General features: G+C 43.5%; 1 protein-coding gene across 1 annotated transcript in view; it reads left to right on the plus strand.

Annotated features, from left to right (window-relative positions):
* The window catches only part of cd82b (CD82 molecule b), a 35,946-nt gene extending 26,205 nt beyond the window's left edge, over positions 1 to 9,741 (plus strand). The window contains exons 6-9 of the mRNA XM_063196764.1: positions 2,886 to 2,984; positions 3,583 to 3,756; positions 8,289 to 8,372; positions 9,110 to 9,741. Of these exons, the coding sequence (XP_063052834.1) occupies positions 2,886 to 2,984; positions 3,583 to 3,756; positions 8,289 to 8,372; positions 9,110 to 9,187 (435 nt within the window). The 3' untranslated portion in view covers positions 9,188 to 9,741. The remainder of the gene's footprint in view (positions 1 to 2,885; positions 2,985 to 3,582; positions 3,757 to 8,288; positions 8,373 to 9,109) is intronic.
* Positions 9,742 to 10,000: the final 259 nt, after the last annotated feature.

Consider the following 10,000-nt stretch of genomic DNA (forward strand, 5'->3'; position numbering starts at 1 on the left):
TGTGGGTTTTCCCCTCTTTGTTTGAATTTAACAGGTTAACCCCACGACGAGATTATTTTTTTCCATTACATAACAGGCAGTGTGTGCTCCAGGTGTTTGGTGTTATAGTTCGAGGGCACAGCGCCCACTCCAGGCAGAGCTCTTAACTGCACTGTCTTCAAACCAGTGGTGTAGTGGGGATTTTTAAAGTGGGTGTACGCGATTTGTGATGTTATCAATTACCTAGGCAACTTATCATGTGAACTGAATCATAGAATTTTTGTATTCGAGCGCTGACAGGACAGAAGTTTTTTATTTTTTAAATCTCTCCTCAGAAGAAGTGGGTGGACTTCAAAGTGAACTTGCTGAAGCACAAGCACAACACATTGTTCACTAAATTAAAATAAAATAAAATAAAAACAGTAAGTCCACCAGGCTGTGGTTATGTGGATTACATTGGACCAAAACGATGGAATTCAGAGTTGTGACAACCAGGGTACAGGAAGTCGGTTGGTGACAAGATTCTTGTAGATTCAAATAATTCTAGGCAGCAGCTTTGTTTTCAATAGAGACTAACACCAAACCACTATTTAACAAGGGAAGATGAAGTAAAATGAATTAAAATGAATAACATTTACTTTTACTGCACTTTCTGTGTTTGACGCTCACTTCCTGGAACTATTTTGGAACTATGTCAATGGTGATCTGTCAAAGGCTCCATGAGCTGTTGTAAAATGGAACACTGAGATCAATGGGATTAGCCTAACTCTTACTCCCATGGCGCTCTGAGTAGGACTGTGCATCATCAGTGCCTGGCCATTGGCTGTGTACAGGAACTTTATTAGTTTTGTGAACCATCTTCAACCTGGTACAGAGCAAAAACAGGACAACAGGTTCTTAAGCCTCACAGTAGAAGATATGGTTAGAACGAAGTACTTTGTGCAGTCTGCATTTCAGCAATTCAGCATGCCACAACACATTGACTTTTGCGTCATAAGATTATTCAGACCACACAAATGCACCTCAACACACACACACACACACACACACACACACACACCAGTGCTTTTTACCATCAGCTCGCATGATGACCTGAAGCGGGGGTTGTGGTCTGCCTTTTATTTATATATTTATTTATATTTTGGGAGTTCCCTACCTCAGTAATTAGAGCTGCTACTACTGCTAATGCTTTGGCCCATTACCTGAAGGACCAGTCTTAGACAGCCTAACGTCTAAGCATAGACACGTGCACAAACACACACACACACGCACACACACCACAGGGTTCACCACAGGGCAGGGTGGCACTGTCTGTCTTTCTTTTGAGAACAGGGCAAGGCCTACAGAGGCATATGGAGTCAATAAGGACTCTGGCCTTTTCCCCGTCTCTGGGATCCAGCTGCCTATTGCTTAGTCTCTGCCCTCCTGCATTGTTTGGAAGCGCCCGGGCATGCCCCATGCAAACCACACTCAATACAGACATGGGCATGTGTGAGTCATCCCATGGAGACGGTTGTTGTGTTTTTCTGGTTTGTGGAGGTGTGAGTGTTTGCCATGTTCACCGATGTTGATCACTTGGTGCAAGAAAAGGGATGGGCTCAGATACACCAAAGTCTATCTTATACGGTACTTGCAGGGAAATGTATCTGTCTTTTTAAAGGAAGTTGTGTCTCGTCAGTGTCACACCCAATGACCTCCATACAAGACAGTGTCACGTGGTCTGTGATCACACCTCTGCAGCAGAACACTGATGCACTGTGACATCACTCATTCTGGCTGTGCAGCAGTCCAAACACAGCGTCAGGCCTCTACTTATAATAAATATACCGGAGAAACATGTACGATGTACGATGGCAAATAGTAACCGGAAGCAAAATACTTCTTTTAAACGTTTCATAAACATAAATTCACCCTTCTTGGAGTTGGAATATACCCCAAAGCTGTCCCAAGTCTTTTGAAAAAATCCTAATTGTGTTTGTTTGTGTTGGTGTTGGTTAGTTTGTTTGTTATTGTTTTTCTTGCACATTTTTTACTTAGAAGGCAAGAGCAAATTACTAATTTCTCTAGTTAGCCCCTACTGGCCAAGTGAGGTATTGCAAATTGTAACATTCATACATTTGGAATGTGTACTCACTGCACTAACGGCTATTAAAATGCACTTGTACAGTAGGAGTGTATTTTGACTGCGTTGACTAAGCATAAATAAATGTCCTGCACATAACATTATAATGAGTTCAACGTGTAGAAGCAGAGATTTGTTAAGACGGTGAACATACCATGTGGTATGTGTTTTATGGTAGGTGTCACTGTGGTGATGTGCGTTATTGCCAAGTGTCCTGACCTACCTATGGGTACTAGCATGGCCACGGGGTAGATGAATCACTGCCATACACAGAATCAGGCCTGGGAATCTCCATAGTTATTGTTAAGTGTGAGTAGTCGCTGGCTGGACTGGTTGTGGGGGCTCCCCTGTTTGTATTGTAATGCGCTTGATTGAGTACCTCTATGAGTCAGAGGAGTGTCCAGCAGCTGAAGGAATGCTTTTATGTGTGACTTCCTACATCCTTGTCCTTACCGTTAACACGTGTAAGGCACTTTACAAGCTACTTGCCCTGAGGAAGTCTATTATCCGGCCGGTGGTTTTGTAACAAACACTTGGAGGAGAAATCAGTTTAAAATAAACTTGCTGGAACTGTGGAACAGAACTGAAAGGTGGTCTATGCCAGTAACCAGACTACTCCTGAAGTTAAAAGTTTTGGCAAAATAGATGGGATTGTAGATGTCATATAATTAACAAAAAAGCTCTAATTTGTATTGTGTTTATGCAGTACTGCACTGCACATGTGCATACTGATGATGTTAGCAGTGGTCTCCCTCTGAATGTGTATCTTTCTTTATTTCTGTAGCTGAAGCAAGAAATGGCCGGCATTGTGAATAAGATCATGATCGACTACACGGGGCAAAACAAAACAGCTGATGCTGCCTGGGACTATCTGCAGAAGACGGTAAGTCTTTTTGTTTACTAAAGCAAAGACATTTTTCCATAATCAGTGTTCTATTTCCATTATATCTATCTTATGGTTTTTTTTTTTAATGAGAACTTATATCAGCGTTGCATGTCCATATCAGAAACCAACCATGTCTCAAGGTTGCGGTCTGTCATTCTTTCATATCTCTCTATCTCTCTCTATCTCTCTCTCTCTCTCTCTCTCTCTCTCTCTCTCTCTCTCTCTCTCTCTCTCTCTCTAAGCTGTAAGCTAATGAACAATTTGGAGGTTTTTTTTAACAAATCTGGTGTCATAATTGTGCTGTGTGCGCTGTTAAAAAATTATGAATAGCTTTTTGCGTATTTGTTTGCACCAGGCTGAGATGTCAGCCATTTATTTACCTATATAACTTTTTTTTCACTCCATAGCACATTTTGTGCTTCAGTATTCTAAGGATTTGTAATAAAGGTGTGTTGAAATTCCTTTCCTCCCCTCTCTCTCTCTCTCTCTCTCTCTCTCTCTCTCTCTCTCTCTCTCTCTCTCTCTCTCTCTCTCTCTCTCTCTCTCTCTCTCTCTCTCTCTCTCTCTGTCTGTCTGTCTGTCTCCTGGTCTGCAGATCAAGTGCTGTGGCTGGACAGGCCCTGGTAACTGGACGGAGAACACTCAGATCAAGAACAGCTCGTCGACCCTCTTCCCCTGCTCGTGTAGAAACGACACCACCGGGTCAGAGTCCCTGCCGTCGTCAGGCCTGTGTGAATCCGACACCCCCGAGTGGCCCGTCTACCCCAAGGTAGGCTGCACACACGGCAGGCATCACACCTTTCCATATCAAGAGTTTAGTTGGGGTTGAGATGGCTCATTGGCCTGGTGTGCCGCACCCATTATGACAGGGTCTCTGGGGGCTTGTTTCCCGATCCTTCCCCATCTTTCTCTCCCCCCTCCCTCCCCTGTCTGAAATGAAGACACAAAAAGCCCATAAAAAATAGTGTAGCTGTTTACAACTGGACAAGCCACACTTTGACCCATACTGTGACCCTTGTCATTTGAAGATGAATAGTGAAAAATGTGAATAGCTTATTGGTTTCCAGAACTGAAGAAGTGTCTCCTTGAAGAGAGCTACGGTCTTCAAGCTCCAATTAGTGAAACCCAGTTGCCTTGTACAGCTTAAAGTTTTTATCTATTATTAAATGGATAAGTCAGACAAGAAAACTGATAACAAATTAAGAGAAACGGGATATTGTTGTGTAGACTTTATTAAGTTAGTTAAGTTAAGTTAGTTAACGTATCAGTTTCCACAGTGGTGTAGTCTACTGTTTAGAAGTGGGTATACTGTATATTCGGCCAGACATAGGCTCGGTGGTTACCAAGCTAGGGCTCGGGACGCCACCCCCTCGCGACCAATCTAAGTGACAAAAATGTTTGCGTCCATGTATCAGAGTTGTTGTACAAGGCACTTGAGCAAAGAGGCTATATGGTACGAAAATGTATTGCATCTCAATGTCTCAATTTCCAACTCTCCATCGGAAAGATGTTCAATAGTCATGCCCTAATGCCCTAGTAAAATCTAATCTATCTATCTATAACAGTTCTTCGTCATTCATTTTACTTTTTAGATTAAGCACCTTGAGTAAAATGTGACAGTGCTTATAATATAAATATAAATATAATATAATAGAATAGAATAGAATAGAATAGAATAGAATAGAATAGAATACATAATATAATATAATATAATATAATATAATATAATATAATATAATATAATATAATATAATATAATACAGTATAATGCATAGGCCTATACCTGCTCTTGGATGTCAATAGATTCCTGGAGTATTTCCCTAGTGTATACTGCCATCTAGTGGTCAGATTTCGGAACTGATCCTGGTCACGAATGATGGCTTACCCACTGGTGTTTATATTCACCTGAATTGGTTGGATAAAAAAATCCAACAAAGTTTTGTTGTGCAAATCTGAAGTTTGTACTTTCTGTGAAGTAAAGGTCATGAACTTGGGAAACAATTACTGATCCAAATTGGAAGTCACTATAAAAATGATTATGTTATAAATAGTGTGAAAGGTTACAGTTTGATAATGCAAATTTCAACCAGAATTGAACATAATAATGTAGGCTAATAAAAATTGTAATAATACATTAGTACAAAAAGTGATTGAAAAAAGAATGCACAATAGCCTATATAGAACCTTTCAAGGGCACACACATGTGACAATATACAGTGTAGCCTTGGCTATATTTATTTATATATTTATTTAAATGTTTTTGGTATGGGGCCAGCTTTGGCAAAATTGGCCCGGTGGAGAAATTCTTCCCAATCCACCCCTAATCTTTGTACTCATCGGTCATAAAGCAAGGCCTAACAGAGTGATTGTTTTAAAGTAGCAGAACACCATCACATCATGAAACAGGTTGTGTGTCTTCGACTTGTCCATTTATGTCATAAATGAAAATTAAAATCATTAACAATTGGGCAGAACACTTAATATTTAAGCTTGAACTAAACTTGAATGTTCGTGAAAGTTAGACGAGGGGGTAAGTCATAATGTTATTAAACACCTTAGCCTAGGCCTACCTGTCACAGCCCTGGAAAGTCTACCCTGCAAACGCGAACCCACGGATGTTGAGATGATAGTTGTATAATCCGATCCAAATGGTGAGAACATGAGTCACTCCATATGTACAAGGACATTTCGTAGATGCCTCGAGTTTACAATTTAGCAACCTTTAGCAACTACCGATACACGCTCCATGCTAGATTTTTGTTTTGATGGATGAAAGGCAGAATAGCCGCGTCTGATTGGTAGGTCGCAATGAAACCATAGTTAAATGGACACCTGAATTGTAACTATTCAGCCTTTCGGCATAGCCTAACCCCGGGCGCCGCCATCTTTGACCTGCATCATTACATTTTGCATTTATGCTACCACCACCTACAGGATAATGTGCGTATAGCCTGGAACTGATTGATGCTGGCCATATAATTATGATACCGGTTAAATATGGCGCCGCTGTGACAGCAGCCCAGTGGTCAACTGAAAGGCGTTAATTTCTGGAAATACTTACCGTCGAACGATTGACGCAATCTCCGAAAAAGTCTAATATATCGCTGTGTTGTTAAATTACAATGCTTCCATGAGAAGTGGCCGTTGATGAAACGGATATTCTAAATATTGAAAATTATTTTTAAGTGGGTATACTGAACATTAGAAGTGGGTATACGGTACATTAGAAGTGGGTATACGGAAATTACCAAAATTAAGAAGTGGGTATACGGCGTATACCTGCGTTCTACGTAGACTACACCACTGAGTTTTCATGTGACTTTGCTGGTCATGCACCCAAAACTTTTTTTAGACGGATGTGTGTGTTTTTCTTTGTTAAACTTAGAATCTTCAGACAACTCGGCTTACCATGTTGGCCTCCAGTTGTACTGGTGCTTTGTTGCGTTGTGCTTCATTTCATTTCATTTCACTTACCTGACACTTTTTCCTACACGACAAAAGAAGAAGACGTGAAAACAGCAGTACAGAGGAAACTAGAGTAAGCAAAGGCACAACAAGGTTATTGTAGCCAGAAGGCAGCGCACTGGTGGTGAGAGTGATTTAGTGGCCAGTCTTGGATGTACATCCACACTTCATTTTTTCGGGAGGAAATCTAAAGATTTAGTAGCCCCAAATGTTATCCTTAATTATTTAACAGACGATTTATCTGTTGACCTGTCAGAAACCAATATCGGTGTATAAAAGCGAAGCTAGAGAAATTGATGCTACTGTCAAGCTATAGCCAGTAAAGCGAGCTCTTCATTATGCTGGAAATGTACTTTTGCTACTTTCTGGGGGTGTGTCTTTGAATATGCAGCAGAGAGTTCAAAATAAGTTTATATTTTTTACCACTGTAGTGTATTGCCTCTATTGTAGAATTACGTTGTCTGAAAGACGTTCTCAATATCTCTGCCGTGTAATGGCGTTAAATGTTCAGCACAGCAATGTTGCAGAGAGATTGGGTGTTTTCATAAGTCCTCCTTATCACTGGCTGTTCTGGGCCTGCCAAACAAAAGCAGTCTTTTACTCTGCCTTTACACGCTGCTTTCATTTCATTGTCAGCCGCGGGAGTGTTTTCCTCTGACAAGTGAGGGCTTACTGTAAATCTGCTTTTATCTTCCTGCTCGCCCCACATTTACTGTTCCTATACAGCACATGTACAGCACACGTACACTTACACCACACACACACACACACACACACACACACACACACACACACACACACACACACACACACACACACACACACACACACACACACACACACACACTGTATACTGTACACTGTACATATCCCTCTGTGTCCAAATACAACACACACATATACACACACACACACACAAACACGCAGACAGTATACATATCCCTCCGTGTCCAAATACGACACAAGTATCCTATCTGTAGACACACGCACACGCACACGTACACACACTTACACACACACGTACACCCCCCTCTCCGTGTCCAAATACGACACAAGTATCCTATCTGTACACACACGCACACGCACACACACTTACACACACACGTACACCCCCCTCTCCGTGTCCAAATACGACACAAGTATCCTATCTGTACACACACGCACACGCACACGTACACACACTTACACACACACATGTACACCCCCCTCTCCGTGTCCAAGTGATATTGTGCGTAGGTCTCTGGCGTCTGTCTCTGTGCTGCTGTTCTTCCTCGTCCAGTAATAACAGTTGTCTTTGGAGAGGCTGCAGACCAGCCTGTCCACTCAGGATCATCCCCTCCATTCATCTGGCTCTCTCTTTCTCTCTATCTCTATGTTCCTCTCTTTCTCCCTCTCTCTTTCTTTACCTCCTGCTAAATCTCCCCTCTCTTACTGATTTCTGTATCACCCTCTCTCTCCCTCCCCTTTTTTCACTCTGTACTACTCTTCATGCCCCCCTAAATCTCTTTTTCACTTCCTCTCTTACTTCTTTTCTTAATCCTCCTCTCCCCTATATCCCTTTGTCTCTCTCCTACCGTGATCACCTTTTCACCACCTCTCTGCCCATTCTCTCCCTGTGCTGCATCTCTCTCTCTCTCTCTCTCTCTCTCTCTCTCTCTCTCTCTCTCTCTCTCTCTCTCCTCTCTCTCCTCTCTCTCTCTCTCTCTCTCTCTCTCTCTCTCTCTCTCTCTCTCTCTCTCTCTCTCTCTCTCTCTCTCTCTCTCTCTCTCCATTTGACTGTTTATTCTGCTCCTCTTCAACCTTTTCATCCTCGGTTGTTTTTGTTCTTCTCTCCAGGGCTGCATAACCAGTGTGGAGGATTGGTTCCTAAACAACTGCGGTGTAATTCTGGGGATCTGCATTGGCGTGGCTGTGATTGAGGTATGAGACGGTTGACTGTTGTATTGTGTATTGAGTCTGGATGTTAAATGTGTGTCATTTTGTCAGTAATACTCCCCTGTTCTGGCCCCCCGCTCCGCTCTGCTCGGCCCCTCTGTGCCACTGCTGTTGTGGCCTGCTTGGCACAGAACCACGGCCACCCCGCCCCCACCCCCGCTCACGTCCCCCCTTCATTTTGTAAAGCCTCAATCCAGTGAACCGTTCAAACCTCAGGGGTGGGGGTGTTTTTCTGTGGCGATTTGCTATCACAGACCGGGTGTGTTGCTAAACATGGATTCCCAGCCCCAGTCCCAGCCTCCTGTTCCAGCCCCATATTCGCGGCCGTGACACCCACCCTGCTCCAGCCGGGGCTCACAGGATTATCGTGCTCAGACACGTTTGCCTCATTGATTGACACAACAGGCCCCTGCTAATCACACACTGTACTTAATCAGGCTCAGAGCAGAGCACTGTTCCTGCTCCCGCTCCTGCTCCCTGACTCCGACTCCTGACGCCAGCCTTCCCGCCCGCCCCATCACTGTTATTTATGCTCTCGTAGAGGAAAGGGAACTAAATGTGTGTGTGTGTGTGTGTGTGTGTGTGTGTGTGTGTGTGTGCGCATCTGCGCATCTGCGCATTTGTGTGTTTTGTCTGTAGATTGGTGTTTTTTTTGTTTGTTTGGGGTTTTTTTGCTTTGCTTTTGTCTTGACTGTTTGTTTGTTTGTGTCATCTTGTTGCAGCTCCTGGGAATGCTCCTGTCCATGTGCCTGTGCAAGAGTGTCCACCAGGAAGACTACACTAAAGTCCCCAGATACTGAGATGAGATGCCCTGGATGAAGGAACCATGCGCTACCCAGCGTGCACTTGTACATACATACAAACACACACACACACACACACACACTCACACATGCACACTCAAAGTGACAGACTTTGATCTTCTCACCTATATCAACCGTTTTCATTCCCCGCACAACAAAGCAACAAAGAGCTCAAGTCTCTCACCTCCTGACTTTAAAATCTACCAACACTCCCCCCTACTGCCTTTTTGGCCCTTTTCCCTTTCCATACTTTTTCACTACACTTTATGTGACGCATTACATGTCTGTTTTGTTCTCGTTCTTGTATTGGAAGTGAATGTTTTCGGTTAAAAAAAAAGAAAAGAAAGCGAAAGCGTTGGAGAGCTGTCTCGCCCTCATCATGGCTGTAGACAGAAACCCAGAAGTCCGCTCGGCTGTGAAGCGCTTTGTGTTGGCCGTGACACAAGCCCACAGCACCCTCAGCAGATGCCTGACAGTGATAGAGTGATAGTGGGAGAAAGCAGGGAGGGAGGGAAGGAGAGAGAGATGGAGGGAGGGATATATGGTGGGAAGAATGTGTGGTGGATGTGGGTAGGTGGGATGGGAGGGGAGGGGAGGGGGAAGGGCTCAGGGGAAAGGACAAGTGAAGGACGTGTGGCCAGGTGTGTATGAGTGTGAGTGGTTTCAGAGTGGAGCTTGGGGAGGGGAGGGGCTGGAATAGAGCTTGGAGAGAGGGGAGGGGGCTGGAAGGGGCTCTGGTGTATCTTTTGGATTAAGGCCAGGTGGTCGTAAGCTCTTCCAGAAGAGTTTTACAGGCCATGGGGTGGAGGT

This window comes from Engraulis encrasicolus, chromosome 4 (assembly GCF_034702125.1).
Source record: "Engraulis encrasicolus isolate BLACKSEA-1 chromosome 4, IST_EnEncr_1.0, whole genome shotgun sequence".
In the NCBI taxonomy this organism is placed as follows: Eukaryota; Metazoa; Chordata; class Actinopteri; order Clupeiformes; family Engraulidae; genus Engraulis; species Engraulis encrasicolus.